Below are 18,542 nucleotides of genomic sequence, written 5' to 3' on the forward strand. Positions count from 1 at the left end.
AAGGGACTTATTTTCACTGTGGGAATGAGACGCACCGTGGTAATGGGGTTGCTGTCGTTTGTCGCACACCAAAGCACTGGGGGAAAACGTTGTTTCTTAATATATTACTCACACCACAAGAAAACTGTTTAAATTAGTATTTAAAAATGACTACTGCTTCGCTTTCACACCACTCGAAACCTGCTCAGACAGTCTGTGCGTAAAATAGGCGCCATCAATAAGCGAATTGTTAACATGGAATGAGTAAATAAATAGTTAACAAATCAATCGAATATTGCGTTTATGCGTCTAAAAATCATTTATCAAGATTTCGGTGTTGTTATTGGTTACATGTAAAATATCTGTCATATTCCCTCAAATGTCCAGTGTCTATCGGAGTTAGGCTACAGCAGATAAAACATTGAATAAAATGTTGATTATTCGGCACTTCATGTCCCTGCGGTGTTTGGTCACAACATTCTCTGTAATATTTTGTGGAGAAAATGCATGAGCATCGGTTTGACGTCAGGAGCTGCGGACACAGTACGCTCTCAGACACATTTGACAAATATCAAAACAGTGTCTGGGGTCTCGCGCACCTGGCGTAAAGTTCCCGCGCAAAGCTCTATATTCACGGCAAGCGCAATGAATTTCAGCAAGTCGGGCGATTTCAATGGTCCGTCCCGTAACAGCAACTCCGGTTCCGTGGACGAGCTTGTGATAACGTCGACATTCGGGACGCTGCTGTCGGTGGTTTACATCGTCGGGGTTTCGGGAAATGTCTATACGCTGGTGGTCATGTGTCATTCCATACGGTTGGCCACTTCGATGTACATCTCCATTATTAACCTGGCGCTTGCGGATCTCCTTTACCTCTCCACTATCCCGTTCGTGGTGTGCACGTACTTTCTGAAGGACTGGTACTTCGGGGATGTGGGCTGCAGGATCCTTTTAACTCTGGACCTGTTAACTATGCACGCGAGCATCTTTACTCTGACAGTAATGTGCATGGAGCGCTACCTGGCAGTGACTAAACCTTTAGATACTGTGAAACGCTCCAAGAGCTACCAAAAATCCATGGCGTGGGGCGTTTGGATGTTATCTCTCGTATTAACTCTTCCCATGACGGTCATGGTTACTCAGACTACTAAAAAAGCCGCAGACGGAGAGGTGAAAAGGATGTGCGCGCCCACCTGGGCACCACAGGCGTATACAATTTACCTGACTGTCCTGTTTTGCACCAGCATAATGGCGCCAGGGCTGGTTATTGGTTACCTGTACACTAGATTAGCCAGGACTTACCTGGAGTCTCAAAGGACAGCCATTAATAAAGGCAGCAAGCGCTCGCCAAAGCAGAAAGTTCTCATTATGATTTTCACCATCGTGCTTGTGTTCTGGGCGTGCTTTCTGCCCTTCTGGATTTGGCAACTCGTGCCGCTGTATCACAAGCCGTTCAGTCTCGCGTCACACACGCACACAAGCATTAATTACCTCGTGGCGAGTCTGACCTACAGCAACAGCTGCATCAACCCTTTTCTGTACACACTCCTCACTAAAAACTATCGGGAGTATCTTAAAAACCGTCACAAGAGTTTTTACCGCTACACGTCATCTTTTAAAAAGCGCCCACCGAGTTTGTACTCCTGGGGAAAGTCTGCGTCATCCAGTAATCAGTTTGAGTTCAACTCAGAGACGCTTGTCATGGCGCAGTTAAAGGTGCAGTGACGTGGAGAGGGAAGCCTTATCCCGTTCATTTGCAGGTACATTTTGAATGGCAAATCCATGTTCCAGACACATTCTCTCCTCCATTCACAAAACAACCCACTCATTCATATATAGGCTATTTTCCAAATTTGCTTTCATTCTTACCAATGTAACTGTAATAATGTCATGTCCTTCAGGTGACTTGGAATATATCTAGGATTAAAAACAGTTCTGACATACAAGCAACACTTTAGGAATGTCAGATGTATTGGTAACACTTTACAATAAGGTTCCACATTAACATTGGTTAACATGAACTAACAATGAACAATAATTTTACAGCATTTACAAATCTTTGTTCATTTTTGTTACAACATATACTAATACATTTTTAAAATCAAAAGTTATGTTTGTTAAAGCTACACTATGTAACTTTTGGCCCTCTAGTGGTTAAAAGATAAAACTGCATGCATCTTTGCAGAAGAACATTGTTTTGGTAATGACGCAAGTTGTACTTCGGCTCTGCTCTTCTGCACGGATGAATGTGGTTCGAGGCACCAGTGTACACATGGATACAGGACATCTTATCAGAGTGAATGGACAAATAAAGAAAGAAAGAAAGAAAGAAAGGAAAAGACGGAAAACCCGAAAACATGTTATCTGAGCAGGTAAGTGCCATATCTCATGCTGTTGTTTTGACTCATTGGAAACATTGATGTTTTAAAATAAATGGCGTTACAAAAGTTAGGCAATGTTCGTAAACATTAGACATAATGATTGCTAGTCTGATAAGATCAAACGTTGTAAAGTTTTTATAACTGCAGGAAATTCTGGCCAAATAGACCACGGTAGTAACTAATTTATAGACTGTCATTATTACCAACCAGTGATCAACATAATTTCAAGACTCACATGTCCTTGGCAAGCCAAGAACTAAAGGAGTTATTTATATAAATTATTGCCGTTATAAAGAAAATACACGCGTGTGCTAGCAAGTGAAAAGTTCTGCACTGATTTCAGTATAATTATTGTATTTCACCACACACACACAGAAGTGTGTGTGATTACTATACATAAATCATATCAATAAAATATCTTAGCTGTTGAGTAAGAAAAAAGACATCTCTGGGTCGCCACCTCTGAAAAGCCAAGCCGATGTTGATTCGGGTTTCATTATGGACTGTCACTTTCCCTTTTTGCTTGTAGACTCTGCTCTGTTCGGGGTTTCTTTGTTTTTACAACTGGTGATTCCCCAGAGGTTTGCCGTTTTGAATGATCCATGGTCAATTTTTCTCATTAGTTGTGACAACAAACTTTCAAAGACAAAAAAGCTTCACGCTACTCCCACAGCATACACGCGCTACATTAGCCGGAGCTTATTTTCTCTGTGTACGGATATGACGTGAACATGCACGGGCGAATGACGTTTGTATGCAATTTCCCACAAAATCCGTCCCAACAGCTCTAAAATATAAATCAATATTATAGGTTTATCAAAGTGTATTTGGGTAAAGAAATTGTTTGGAAGGTGGATTTTTGTTGCACTCTCTCATTAATAACATTTTGTTATTTTTTAACAAAACAAAGTTACATAGTGTAGCTTTAACATTAGTTTATGCACTATGAACTAATATTAACTAACAATGAACAATTGAGATTTGTTAACTAAGATTAATAAAAGGTGTAAAAAAAAGTTTTTTTAATAATATGTTTGTTAATGATAATGCATTAACTGATGTTAACAAATGGAACCTTATTGTAAAGTGTTACTGATGTATCAAGGTAATGGTTACCTTGACAAAGACAGGTATGAAGTGCAGCCTTTCAATTAAATATTTCAGTTTTATTATCTGGCTGGCTGAGACAAGACAGTTAGAAACATGCTGAAGGCCTTATAGTGCTTAAAGTGGAAAAACAAGAAGATGTCAATGGTTGTATTTTAAACCTTTAGAATTATCAGAAATCATCACATCCTCTTTCACAATGTTGCTTCTAAATAAGAAAAAGATATCAAGACTACAATCTGGTCAGTTTAATAATATTAAAATCTATCACGTTGTTTGTTTGATCTATGACAGGAGTTTTCTAACTTTTTGATAGCAAGGACGATCCCCCTTGTGAGGCACCCCCTTCCTAAAATCTAAAAATGAAGCGATATATTTTCATGTATTAAAGACATATTGCAGGTTCAATACAAGTTAAGTTCAATCAACAGCATGTTGCTTACCAATTTGGACTCTTTCCTCCTTTTTTAAAGAAAAGCAAAAATTGAAGTAACATAGTACCCCTGACTGAGGCACTTACAATGGAACTGAATGGGGCCCATTTTTGTAAGGTTTAAAGGCAGAAATGTGAAGCTTATAAAAGCATTGTAAAAGCACTTACATTAATTCCTTGTAAAAACTTATGAATAATTTGATCTGTAAAGTTGTTTAAAACGTAGTTTTTATGGTCATTTTAGGGTTAACCGTTAGTCATGGCAACGAAGTTGTAAAATTTAATATAACTTTACAAAGAAAAGGTTAGTAAGCAATTTAATCAAACGTTAATCATGTTAACACGCATAGTGTTTACATCTTGTGGCTTTTTTTTTTGGTACTTGCCGATACCGAGTTGGATACCTGTTTTTTTTTGTGTTTTTTTTTTTACTCCATATCAACAGTTTATTTCAATTTTATCATCAAAATGGTGTTCAAATAATAATAATTAAAAAAATCATTAAAAAATTTAATCAAATGAAAGTATAACAATTAATTCTCAACATGCTTTTATTCAGAACCTCACAGCACAATCTAAAACAGGAATTTATCAAATGAAGTGCTGCACTACAGAGCATCACAGATGTAAGATATTGCCTAAATATAATACAATTACTCTTGATTTATTATTATTGGTTTAATTTTAATTGAGCTTTTATTTTGAAGTGTTTCTGTGTTGTTTAGACCAAATTGCTCTGATGTCATGACGAGCTTCCCACTCCGGAAAAGCAGGTCGCTACGTGACAAAGTGATTATTAAACTGCAAAGGCTGCTATTGAATTAAATAATTACTGTATGTACTCTGTTTGTGCCTTGCACTACAAAGTGCTCTGTTCGCTGTCATCTGCTTCAAACAGAGTGCTCGATGCACAAGACGGTGTTCCCTGTATGAGCCAAGGAGGATTAAAAGGTACGTGCAGCTGGCATCGCACAACATTGTCTCCACACATTCACAGCACGCCACTCATGCAAATGATATAATTAAATCGCAGTAAAATAATCTCACTAGGAAATAATGTGATTTTAATTTGTACTCTGAATGTTTACGTAATGGCATTTGTACGTCAGATGTTATGGGTTTTTGGTATCGGAGCATTTTTACAAGTGCGAGTACCAGTACATGAGCGTGGTATCGGATCTGATACGATACCAGTATCGGTACATCCCTAAATTAGCAAGCATGATATAATAAAAATAACATATTTGCTAAATTAAATAATTGGTTTTTATGTTGTCATTGTACTAAATCCAAAATAAATTAAAATATTAACTGGAAAATATTTACTTTTTGTTGAGAGCATTTTTTCTTATTATTATTTTTTTTTACCCACTATTAATGCAGTGGTATAGTACATGTATATAATCACTGGGCACTTTATTTGGAACATTATGGTCCTAAAAAAGTGCCAGACGTGTTCTTCTGCTGTTGTAGCCCATCCGCCTCAAGGATCAACGTGTTGTGCTTTCTGAGGTGCTATTCTTCTCACCACAGTTGTACAGCGTGGTAATCCGAGTTACTGTAGCCTTTCTGTCAGCTCAAGCCAGTCTGGCCAATCTCCATTGACCTCTCTCGTCAACAAGTCATTTCTGTCCACAGAACTGCCGTTTACTGTATGTTTTATGTTTTTGGTACCATTCTGAGTAAACTCTAGAAACTGTGCGTGAAACTTTCCCCATTCTGATGGTTGATGTTTATATTAACTGAAGCCTCTGACCCGAATATGCATGATTTTATGCATTGCACTGCTGCCACATGATTGGTTGATCAGATAATTGCATGAATAAGTAGGTGTACAGGTGTTCCTAATAAAGTGCTTAGTGAGTTTACACTTTTAATAAATTGCGAAACATTTTTATTTCAATTGAAAATTGTAGTCTTTAGAAATCAGAATGAAACGGTAATAATATTAAATTCTGTAAATGTTTAACTTTTTGCCTTTGTTAGTTTGAAATCCCTGGTCTATAATGTTCCAAATATAGACACTGACACATTTGGGCCTATGACAAGGACACCCGCTTACATGGAAATTTCACCTAGCCAATCTACAATCATAGGGAGCAACTCATCTGTAGTCCATTCTGCTGTGCTTGTGTGTTCAAGCACCAAAACAATAATCTTGGATGTGTATTGCCAGATTCTCTGAGCTGAAATCACTTCCATACTCACGATCATGTAACCGATCTATATTGTGACATTTGTTGGTTAGGGCTAAGCTCAAATACTGCTCCTATGCATATTCATATATTTGAACTCTGTTCCTCAATGTATTGTACTCAGTCAACAAGTCAGGCACATTACTGGAAACCATTGCAAAAGGAAAGTGTAGAAGGTGGCTATGGTGACGTTTCATGCTCAAAATCCTAAACACGAAGTACAGGGCACTGCGCCTTGCATGTGAATTAGCTTAATTTCTCTGATGAATCATGAGCAATTAAACTTATCACCAGGCAATCAGAAAAATTACTACAAAGTCATACTGACAATCTGCATTGTCTTCATATTTGTATTTATTGATAAAAAAGAAATACAAAACGGCATTGCTGATCAGTAATATCAAATAGAATAAACTGTATGACAAGCAAAATGCTCCGATGATCCATTTAGATGGCAAAGAGAACAAATCTCTGCGGTGTTCTAAAGGTCAATATGGTCTTTCAGATGTGTAAAAAAATACATTTACTCACTCTGTCTACCTCTGGCAGCAATGAGAATGTGGAAGGATAAAATAGATTCTTACAATCTCCATTTCTCTGAAGACAAGTAAACAGAAGCCATACAACTGGGGCCTGATGTTTCCATGCAGTCATCAAACTCAAGATTGGGACAAAGCTCAGGCCAGGGTCAAAGCTGTTATGTGAATATTTGAGCAGCTCTCAGTGCTGAACTGCTCAACTGGCAAACATTCCAAGCAGTGGAAGGATTAGCTCAAAAGTGGAAGATCTGAGTCAGACGTAAAGATAGAGTATCACTTTATCTAATGTTTAATCTAACTAGAGAAAGCGCTCATATTAAACCAAGTCACATTTAATAATAAACTGCACAACCCCAGATTGAAGGGGCCAGTTAAATGTTGAACATTTTATTTCATATTTATCAGTTTCCTGAAGAAATTAAATAATTCACAATCTTACTTTATGTGTTATTGTTGGGCTCTGCAAATGGGCAGTCATAGGAAATGACTCCAAACTCCATTACATCAGCGTAAACAGTACGGAATGCTGTATCACCAGAGGGAAGCTTGTGTTTCTAGATGTCAATCTAGAATTTCTGGTGAATGGTCTAGCTGCAAGCTTAAAGGTGTCCATCATTTATTTTCCCATATCATTTAATTAGCAACATCTGTTATTCAAAACCAGAACACCCACTGGCAAACCCCCTTAATGATAAGCGAAGCGATTATCTGCTGTGCAATTACATTCATGTTTGAAAATTATTACAAATCTAACATCTAACTATCTGCCAATCCACAAACAAATGTAATCTTTAGTACTATATAACACATGTAAGAAATGTAATAAGATTAAGAAAAATTGTAAATAGATTAAAAAGCTTTAAAAATAATTACAAAACCCTAGTTGACAGAGAACTAATACATATACGTAAAACCAGCACACACAGTAAGACATTTCTACTCCAATGTTATTGCAAGCCCTATCAACATTTAATTTACACGCAGAATATCAATTAAAGATATCTACAAATAAATTTTTACTAGTTAAAATGCTATTTTTTATATCAACAATGCAGTTATTTTAGAGAAAATGCCATTTCTTAATGTAAAAAAATGACAATTACTAATTGAAATACCTACCCATTATTGATATCAAAAATGGAATTTAAACTTGTGAAAAACACAATCTGTCGTTCATTCCTGTTCATAACGCAATTACAGATTACTACAAATTCTTACTAGTTAAAATTCCAAACAGATCAGCTATGTAATTCTTAATAGTACAACATTATATATATATATATTTTTATCAATAATTACATTGTTACTGCAAATAATGAAATCCTAATAACAATTCAATTATAACTAGGAAAAATGCTCATTTTTTTATATCTGTAAATTAAAGTATTTCAGATATCTGGAATATATGTATTTTAAATTGAAGAGTAATTAAAGATACCTTAAAAGGCTTTCTCACTAGTTACAATCACATTATAGATATCTGAATTTAACATTAACACTAGTGAATACCAAATTCCAGCATTTGTACTAGTTGTATTTCAATTGTTGATAACAGGAATGGACATTTGCACAAGTAAAAAATTTTACAGATATAAAACATTATGGCTTTTACTAGTTAATATTCCATTTTTCATACCAATAATGGGTATTTCCATGAGTAATGACATAATTTTTTAAAAACAATGTAAATGTTTTCTTATACTTCATTTTACCACAATGCAACAATTTGCACTGAGTGTGTATTCTCCAAAATTTTCAAAACAAACAAACAAATTAAGCATCAGCCAAAATTCTGGCCATGAATCATCACACATCTGTAGTGGTCAACCGATAAATCGGCAAATATTTGGAATTTCTTAATTATCGGCATCGGCCAACTTTTTCCCATTTGGCTGATTTGTTTCTTGAGTGTGCTGAGAATCACCTGCTTCCATGTGAAGCGACTGAGACATATAAATGACCAGTCATGGTTTGTTTTCTTGTTACATGCCATCGTGTTACTACAATAAAAGACCGGTGTGCAGCAGTGTCATTTAAACTGTCCACATATCAGAGTTGCAGCAGACGCGTTTGAGCTCATAATGTTATAATGCTCACCTGTTTCATTCTCCCTCTATCTCCTCAACAGTTCCCTATAACTTTTAACTGTCTTGTCTAATGATAAAAAGGCAAATATCAATAAAACTAATGTCATATACCATCTGCAAATATGCACATACTGTATCTCGTTTAAACAGATATAATAAACCAACCTCGCACAACTTGAGCAGATCCAGCATCCTGCAGAGCGCTCATTTATTTACCCCTAATGCACGTATTCTATCAGACTCTCTTCAGCAGTTCCATGTGACTTGTAACGTTCTTTTCTAATGATAAAAGGCAAATATCAATAAAACTTCTATTATATACCGTTTGCAAATATGCAGATACAGTATCTCGTTTAAACAGATGTAATTCACGAAACCTCACGAAAATCCAGCGTTTTCTTCCCGTCGAGCGCTCCTCTAATATCTTCCTCTGAAGCACATATTTTATCAGCCAGAATCAAAACTTCAGGATTAGGATCAAAAGTTCCTCTGATTCACAAATCATGACAATCCAAGCAGGTGATACAGGCCATTAAAACTGTTTGCGCTGGATCCGTATGAGCGCGTGTGTGCAGCTTCAAAGTAAAAGTGCTTCACGTGTGCTAGAAGGAAATGTCTTATTCACTATGCACTGTATGTACAATTGGTTTGATTCTGTATTTTTTGAGAAAATGCGATTGTTAATGCGCACATGCCATCCATGGTTGCTGGACTACTGTGTTTACTGTAATTTCCTTCTTCCTAATATATTAACAATTTCTTCATGAGCAAATAAATTACTAACATTTTATGACTAAACAGAAATCAGAAAAAACTATATGTTCTAGTAAGAAATTATTATAAGTTAAAGTTTAGTGTGAAATTGAGTAAATATAGGGCTAAATAAGAGTTTATTAATTTATTTAGAAATTATATGTTTATGTTATTTACTTTATTAAATTGTGTGATATATCGGCATTGTATCGGTCTATTGACCACCCCTGTTTTCTGGATATCGGCATCGGCCATTAAAAAATCCATATCGGTCGATCACTACACATCAGCAGACATAAAAAGTGGTGTAAACAGAGTACTCTTGCTGTTATTATAAAACGATGCATACAGTTGAAAAACAGGCATTATATATAGAAACAGATTTCAAATTTGCCTGCAAAGTCTAGAAATGCATGTTTGCCTCTGTCAAACCCTTAAATTCACACTATGACAGGTTTTTACAGATATGTACCACAAGAATTGCAGAGAAGGTTTTAACAGTAACCTATTTTTTATTTCTATTATACATGAGAGATGTAAAAACCGTCTTTTTTGAATCCACCAACGGAAGTGGGAGCAATTGGGTTTGAGCCTTGGGCCTGGAAACAGAGAAGCTGTTACATCTCAAAACAGTTGTCAAAAATGTGTTTTGAGACATGCAGAGCTTGACTTTTACCACTTAATGTCAACATATTTAACCATCCTATTGCATTCGGGTCAACCGTATGGGAACCAAACTTTGTGTTATCAAATTATTATTTTTTTCAGATTTTTTAAATAAATTTACATTTTTGCATTCACAGGTCAATTTTGACCCAGGCATCAATTGTTGCTTTACACATTATATTATGTAGAATTTCTTTTTACATCTATGAATTAATTTTAAATGAAGAAATGTTTTCTTATAAACACTTCACTTACATTTAGCCTCTTTCCCATATTCTCTAATGCACTTTTGTCTCTCACTGAAATTGAATCTTTTTTACAGTACAAACCCTCACAGACACACACACAATCCTGTACAAAAAAGACATGACAGATGTAACAAACATAAAAAAAAAAAACCTAAACCAAAGGTACTACAGCCTAAAGGGGGTGTTTTGTTCATGCACACATTAGCCTAAATAGGGCTTGAAAGAGGAAATTGTCATAATTTTACTCTGCAGCCATCTGATGCCAAAACAGCTTTCAGCATACTCATGCATCAACATTCGGCAGTTCATGCAAGTAAACATAACAGATTTAGCTTAAAAACATATTAAAGAAGTATTAATGTTGTATACCTGAGTTGTACAATTGTTTTGATGATGTTTAGTTGAAAAAGAATACATTGGTTTCATAACTTTTGACCACCAAGTTGTATTGAGCAGTTATGAGTAATAGGAAATTCATTCAGATTACTTGTAATTCTCACAGTAAATGTTAATATTATATTTACATAAAATTTCACAGAAATGTTGATGAAAAAAGATGTCTTCACATGTATCACACTGGTTTTGCTGTATAGTTAATGTATATTTTGAAATGTCAAAGAATTTCTACAATTCATTTTTTTTTTTAAATGGCATTTTAACTTTTATATTTGTCAGTTAACATGGCAAAAAATATAAATCTTTTTATATGTATGAACAGTTAAGAACGTATAAATGACTAACAATAAAGTTTTAGATGAAAATCATTGGGTTATGAATTTAGAAGCTTGAATTCCACCGGGTCAAAATTGACCCATGAATGCAAAAGGTGTATGCAGATTCTGAACGCAACGGAGGGTTAAAAATGACAGAGTTTGCCAGCCTAGAGAGGGAATGTGTTTCCAAAAGCTCATCAGATACACAAAACAAACTTTTGTGCTTGGCACTGAAAAGTTAAAACACATAATCATCTGGCCTTTGTGGTTCCTTTTTGGGAAATATAAAAGTGTCTGTTTGATATTGATCAAGCTCCATGTGAGTATTGTAATAACACAGCCTTTCAGCAAAGATATCAAAAAGGTAAAGTTTTCTAGAAAGATAGAAACATATTTTTCTCTTTAAAAAGTAGCAAGACATGATTGAAGAAAATACCTTTTTTGTTCTTGTTAGTTATCTAATGCCTTGAGGTTTCATTGTTGAAAGTCATTTTACAAAGAACATTTTCTCAGGTAGTGGCATAAGTAGAGATATTTTATTATCTGTTTTTTTTCCGATCCCTTCTTTTCATTACACACACCTGTTCTGTTATCCCACTTGTGTCGTCTGTCTAGACAGTGATTTAACTGTAATAATATAAAAGATTTTAAAGAGTGAAACACAGCCAGACAAGAGAGAATGCAATTTTTTGTTGTTGAAAGTGCCAGATGAGTGTATTTCAAAATGTTTCTGTTTGCCCTAGGGTGCCTGTCACTCATCGGTCCCCTTGAGCCAGATGGATTCTATGGCAGGGAGGGGTTACTGATGGCATAATCAGGGTCACATGTGAAGGACACCGTAATGGCGTATCGTGTGCCTCATTCAACCTTCTCCACATGGTGGAGGTTCTCAAAACCAGATAAGAAAAACGATACCCGATCTGAAGGAGATGAAAGGAAACGGACAATCAAAAAGAGAAATGGAATTGTTCACACAAACAGCTGAACAATGCATATGGAACATGTTAATGTTAGGCCAAAAATAGTTTAAAGATAGTTTTATACAGATGTTTTTCATGATCAGATCTTGACGTTTTAAGTAATTTCTGAAAAGGAATATTCACCCAAATATGAAAGTGATGTCATCGATTACTCATCCTCATGTTGTTCCAAACCTATCTGACACTCTTTCTTCCATGGAATACAGAGGATGATGTTAATTATGCTAGTCTCAGTCACCATTCAATTCCATTGCATCTTAATTTTTTCCATACAATAAAAGTGAATGGAGACTGAGGCTGTCATTTCGCATACATCTCCATTTGTGTTCCACAAAAGAAATTAAGTCATACAAGTTGGAACACAAATTTAAAAGCTGAATTATGTAATGTTTTCATTGTTGAAATACTTTCTTCTATCCCAGCATAATATGCAGAGACAACTATAAGTATAATTTTCTCAAAAACTGTAAACACGGTGTCTGTAGCACTTTAAAAATTATGGTGTTTGTTTTGAGTGGCCCACTTAGATCCCACATAGCAACGTTATTCAACCAATGGTGTGAGTTGGGGGCGGGACTATCTCTTTGTTTGACCAATGGCAGATGAAGGGTGTATTCAGATAGCTGTTTTGAAAACATTGTTTATTTTTGCAATTCAATTCAGTGGCACAAGTGTCACAGAAATTACATACTTCAGCTTTAAAGGTGAGAAAATTATTATTTTTGGGTGAACTATCCCTTTAAATGTTTGTTTTTCATGGTAGCCAGGATAAGGCAAATATGACTGCTGATGGTATGTGTATCCAAATCATTCCTAGAATTTGGTGCTGAGAAAATTACTAAAACGTTCTAATTTTGTTCAGTGGGAGTGCTTAAAAAGATTCAATTTTAATAAGCAAAAGGAGGCTATACTTGATGTTTATGTAAATTACCTCCATTATGTCAACCTGGTGCTGACCTTTGTAGAACTTTCTTGATCATAAAAGTTGTACTGAATCTCATTAAATATTAATGTTTGTCCAAAAAGTCAACTTTTAAAAAGTGTGCATGTGCAAAATTCGCTGAATAAATGCTCTGTGGTGGATGGCACTGCTGGAGGACCTTCCGTAATGCAACACAGATCCTGTAAGCTGGAAGAATGCAAATCAGTAGTTTAAGGCAATTTGGAATACTGCATTGAAATAAAGATAGAAGCTTTGCAATGCACACAGCTAAAGCAGAGGAATGACTAACAAAACAGCATGGTCTGTGATTTAGGACAGGAGACATGGTCGAATGTCAATAGAGCATGACTTTGTAATGCACAAATCAACATGCCCAGTTAGCGAAGAGCAAATGTGTTTTCTCAATGTACTTTTTATAAGAACGGGTCCATGGGGAACCTATAATATATTGCAAAACAAACATGCATTTAAATAGCAACCACTAATTTGAAAGAGAGGACTGAAGATAATGCACTACAGCTATGCACTTTTTACAAACCCCCCAAAAACCCAAAGTTCATGTCCTTTCAGTTGCATGTCAATGCTGTTATCATACCATGAAATGATGGAAGAAAAAAATGTCGTTTGAGCTTTTTGACATTAAAGATTAAACCCATTAATTTTTATTTTATTTTATTTTTTTATGTTCAAAGAAATAAATCAAACAAGCTGTTATATGGCAAGAAAAAAGCATATAAAAAAAGTAATACCTAAATCTGGCATTGCCTTTTTTCTTCTTTTTTTTTAAGCACAGCACAAAAATTTTGTAAAATGAGATCATGTTTTTATATACGACCAGAGCAGCCAAAGATAAGGGGGATGGAAAGATTGTGGCATCAAAAGCATTTATGCCTCTGGTAATCATCAATCATTTGAAAAATATACCCATTCTGCCAACATGATAAACACAGATTATCATAAATCAATACACTTCACCCACCCCATTTTATTATAGATTTTTAAAACAAACCCTATTTGTTTCATAACAACTCTGAATTCCAATGATTGAGGGGGTTTTAAGCAGGAGGAAAAAAATGGAGGAATATTTGTGTTGAAAATGTATATTTCTGGCATTATTAATACGGCCACGCTACATCCACACTAATTAAACTAGTCTAAATGTGTGCACTTAAACTGAAGATACAAAAGGATACATTTGCTAAACAGAGTATTTATGTAAATTACCTTTGTTGTGTCAGCTTCATTTTGACCCTTGTAGACCATACTTGATCATGAAAGTTACATTGAATCTCATTAAAATGTTACAATGTTACAGTGTGGTTGAGATGACAACATGTAAGGATGGATATGCATGTAAAAATAATGCAAGTGCTTTGGACTACATTGCGGAAAGATTATGTATATGACATAAATCATGCAAGCTGAGAGAATGCCTGTGAACATCTGGAGTATTAAGCTGGGAATCTTTAAATCCTGGTTACAGTGTTTGCATATTATTTAGAAGAGGATGTATGATAATGGCATGCAAGAGAGAAACAGGAACAAATATAATTAATGGTAATACAGAAATTTAACAAACTAACAGAAGTATGAAAAGCTCAGTGTAGAGCACAGGGTTTGTCAGCATGTCTTAACTTGGTTCATTGGGAACCAGTTAAATGGTAATGATTTCAGGGTTTCTAATGATGCAATTCCTTCCATAGTGAGTAATACATTTATTTGCAGAGGGAAAAAATATAGGGGACATTTTTCCCCAAAGGGGGAAAAACTGCACATTAATTAATTTATGAATCGCTGTGTTCACAAAACATGACTTATGGGAATCAATGCCAAGTTTGGGTATGTTTAGGTCTGCAATTTGAACGTTTTTTATTTTCAGAATAAAGAATGAGATAAAGAGGTCTAAAACAAAACTACTTTCTTTCCGTGTTTCCACAAATTTCAAATAATAAATGTCCACCGCATCTCCATTGTCTGGTGGTTACTGGATAATGATTTTTTTTTTAAATAAAGGCATAGGTGATTCAAAAGTGTCATAATTTTCTCACTGTCATATTTTTTAAAATCCCATATGATTTAAATTTTTTCTGTTAAACACAAAAGGAGATGTTAGGCAGAATGTCTCAGTCACCATTCACTTTCATTATATACTGTAGAAAAAATATTTGGAACATAAGGGTGAGTAAATGACATAATTTTCATTTTTGGGTGAACTATCCCTTTAACAGAGATCAAGCTCACAAAGCTGACAAACCCATTTCTAGCTTATTGAATATTTCAGAACTGAGCACAACTAGAAAAATGCATATTTGCTATAGAAGCTTCAATGACTTTTCCCAGCCTGGAAATCACAATTTCAAAATTCCCTAATATCTCCAAGGTTTTCATGACTGTGGGATCCCTGAACAGTTTAAACACATGGTTACCTACTGTATCTCAGCAAGTTCTTTTGTATTTGCATATTAAATACCATGCCAGACTTCTTTTAACTGCATCCATTGTCTTTCGGCTACCACATTACTTAGACATGAACACATTTTTTTTTTTTTCATGTGACAATAAAAATGCACCTGTCACCTCCTTGAAAACCCCTCAGCTGGTGCAAACTGTATGAGGTGCTCAGTGGGGCAGGAGCATGTTGCTCCTCTGTGACTCTCAAATCAGAAGCAGCAGCTGTGATCCCACAGGATTCATCCAGCACCAGGCCTCAATTTTCCCAGTGTGACAAACCGGATGTGCCTCTTTCTCAGCATATGTCACCCCAATCTCATCGTCTAATGCGTAACATCAGCTTTCACACTTATTTCTCGGTATCTCTCCACACCTTTTCCCTCCTACCTTCTGTTTAGCACGCTGTCTCTCAACAGGCCAATATCTATCTCTCCTCTTCTCATCCTTTGTGAAAGAGGGAGGTTGACTGTCAGTGAGACTCTAGATATAATTACAGCCTGTTGCACAGAGTTATCCATCAGAGTAATAATTACCTTAGTGAAGATGAGGGGCTCATCAGCCACACCTGATGGATAATTAACGCACAGAGAGCTCATTGCTTCTGCCACCCATTGAACAGGAACCCTTTGCAGCTGCTGCAGCCAACTGTATCTTAATTCGTTTAAAACTGGAGGCAGCCATTCAAAACTCATCACCCTAGCTAGAGACAGGGCACGGCGGGAGTGGAAGAGATCCAGCACTGCAAACATTGGAGTCTATTGAATAATACATTTGGGTATTTTAATCCTAGCAGTTGGCGCTGAAAAATCACAGTATCTATTTTTGTTCCTTCATATCTGCCACACTTGGGTTTTATATATAAATACAGCTCTGGAAAAATTAAGAGACCACTGCAAAATTATCAGTTTCTCTGGATTTACTATTTATAGGTATGTGCTTGAGTAAAATGAACAATTTTGTTTTATTCTATAAAGTACTGACAACATTTCTCCCAAATTCCAAATAAAAATATTGTCATTTAGAGCATTTATTTGCAGAAAATGACAACTGGTCAAAATCACAAAAAAGATGCAGTGTTTTCAGACCTCAAATAATGCAAAGAAAACAAGTACATATTAATTTATAAACAACATAATGTTTTAACTTAGGAAGAGTTCAGAAATCAATATTTGGTGGAATATCCCTGATTTCCAATCACAGCTTTCATGCGTCTTGGCATGCTCTCTACCAGTCTTTCACATTGCTGTTGGATGACTTTATGCCACTCCTGGCGCAAAAATTCACACAGCTCGGCTCTATTTGATGGCTTGTGACCATCCATCTTACTCTTGATCACATTCCAGAGGTTTTCAATGGGGTTCAGGTCTGGAGATTAGGCTGGCCATGACAGGGTCTTGATCCAGTGGTCCTCCATCCACACCTTTATTGACCTGGCTATGTGGCATGGAGCATTGTCCTGCTGGAAAAACCAATCCTCAGAGATGGGGAACATTGTCAGAGCAGAAGGAAGCAATTTTTCTTCCAGGATAACCTTGTACCTGGCTTGATTCATGCATCCTTCACAAATACAAATCTGCCTGATTCCAGCCTTGCTGAAGCACCCCCAGATCATCACCGATCTTCCACCTGGTTGTCTAATGGTTAGACAGAGACCTGGAGAGGTCTACAAGCCACAGTGTCTCACAGCCACTGTGAAATTTGGAGGAGGATCGGTGTAGTGTCTAATAACACACTGGCAATGTACACTTGCCAATAAAGCTGGATATGAATAGAATCTGCACATTTGATCCTATTATTAAAAAAGTCCACTGGAAATGGCATAAGATTTTGCCCAACGATTAATTACAGCATGTCCACTGATTTTATGGTATCAAAGACTTATACTTGTAAAAGTGCTTCCAATTAACTATCTGCAAAAAACAAAACATTTTAAAATGTTTTATTTAAATCATTTAAATAAATTATGACTTACCAATTTCTTGCAAGTTCTTTGAGACAAGGGTAAATAGGTTTATGTTTTTTTAGTGTACCATGTACTATAATTATTTACAATTAATCACAGAAAACTGTCCAATTAATTAGTTTTAAAAAATATTGATTTACAGCGCTAGTGTATAGTTACCATAAGTATTTACTGGAAGGCTACATGCAAAACAAATACATAGCATAGGAGTTTGCATCAGAATCAAAGCAAATGCGAGAGAAGCCTGAATGTTTTCTAGGACTGGAAAATGCCAAGTAAATAAAATAGTTATTACTAAAATATTCCTTAAAAGGAACTGTAAATAATTATTTATGTTTGTAAATCACTATCCATAAAAATGTGTATACAGTATAGTGATATTTATAGATGGACAAATTGTCATAAAATACATACAATGAAATTAAAAAATTATATTGCCCACCCCTAATTCAGGGAAAAGGTGCAAAATCATATCTGCTTATCTGCATTACCAAGGCGTCCTTTACTTTTCAATGACTTCATTGAGCACAGAGTAAACGTGTGTCATGCAACGTGACAAACCGCCTCGCATTTGGGGAGGGGGGAGGGGGGTAGGAGATGGATTTTAAAGAAAGCAGCCTGACAGTTTCTATCTCCATTGTATGACTCCACTTTATCCCATTTCACCTTAACGGAGTTAACATTATTCACTCAGAAGTGACAGATTCTAATAAAGAACTGAAAAAGGTAAATTAATTCATAAACAGGAGTCAAAAAACAGCTTCTCCGTGCATACGAAATAATCAGCCAGATATTTATGGATCAAGTCATCATGGTGACATTATCAAAATGCCAAGTGTACAAAACAAAACAATGAGTCCATGCTGCAGGTATGTAAAACAAGTCATATAGAGCGTTTGGCGCGAGGCTGTAATCGGTGCGATAGCAAAGAGAGACAAAAATCCCATTTTACTTAAGGGTGACATTAATATGAGAAACTGATAATTCTAGCTAATTTCTCCTCACTTCAATGCAACCGCAGGGCAAATTAACTCTCACTCCTCTAAGCTCAGAAGTGTTGATTAATAACCTCAATTTATATGCACTATACCTGCACAGTATCTA

The 18,542-nt window shown here is 35.8% G+C and overlaps 1 protein-coding gene across 2 annotated transcripts; it reads left to right on the forward strand.

Moving 5' to 3' along the window:
• The first annotated feature begins 624 nt into the window (after positions 1–624).
• Positions 625–13,770, forward strand: LOC127423342 (urotensin-2 receptor). 2 transcript variants are annotated; one of them, XM_051667553.1, is made up of 3 exons: positions 625–1,739; positions 2,131–2,351; positions 11,845–13,770. In XM_051667553.1, exon 1 carries the CDS (start codon positions 625–627, stop codon positions 1,702–1,704), a length of 1,080 nt encoding a protein of 359 aa, XP_051523513.1. In that variant the 3' UTR covers positions 1,705–1,739; positions 2,131–2,351; positions 11,845–13,770. The 2 variants fall into 2 exon arrangements, with proteins under 2 accessions (XP_051523513.1, XP_051523512.1); XM_051667552.1 differs by having other exon boundaries at positions 2,165–2,351.
• Positions 13,771–18,542: the final 4,772 nt, after the last annotated feature.

Source organism: Myxocyprinus asiaticus, chromosome 32, assembly GCF_019703515.2.
Source record: "Myxocyprinus asiaticus isolate MX2 ecotype Aquarium Trade chromosome 32, UBuf_Myxa_2, whole genome shotgun sequence".
NCBI lineage: Eukaryota > Metazoa > Chordata > Actinopteri > Cypriniformes > Catostomidae > Myxocyprinus > Myxocyprinus asiaticus.

Coding starts and splice junctions, on each gene's coding strand:
- LOC127423342 (XM_051667553.1), top strand. CDS start 625: ATGAATTTCAGCAAGTCGGGCGATTTCAATGGTCCGTCCCGTAACAGC.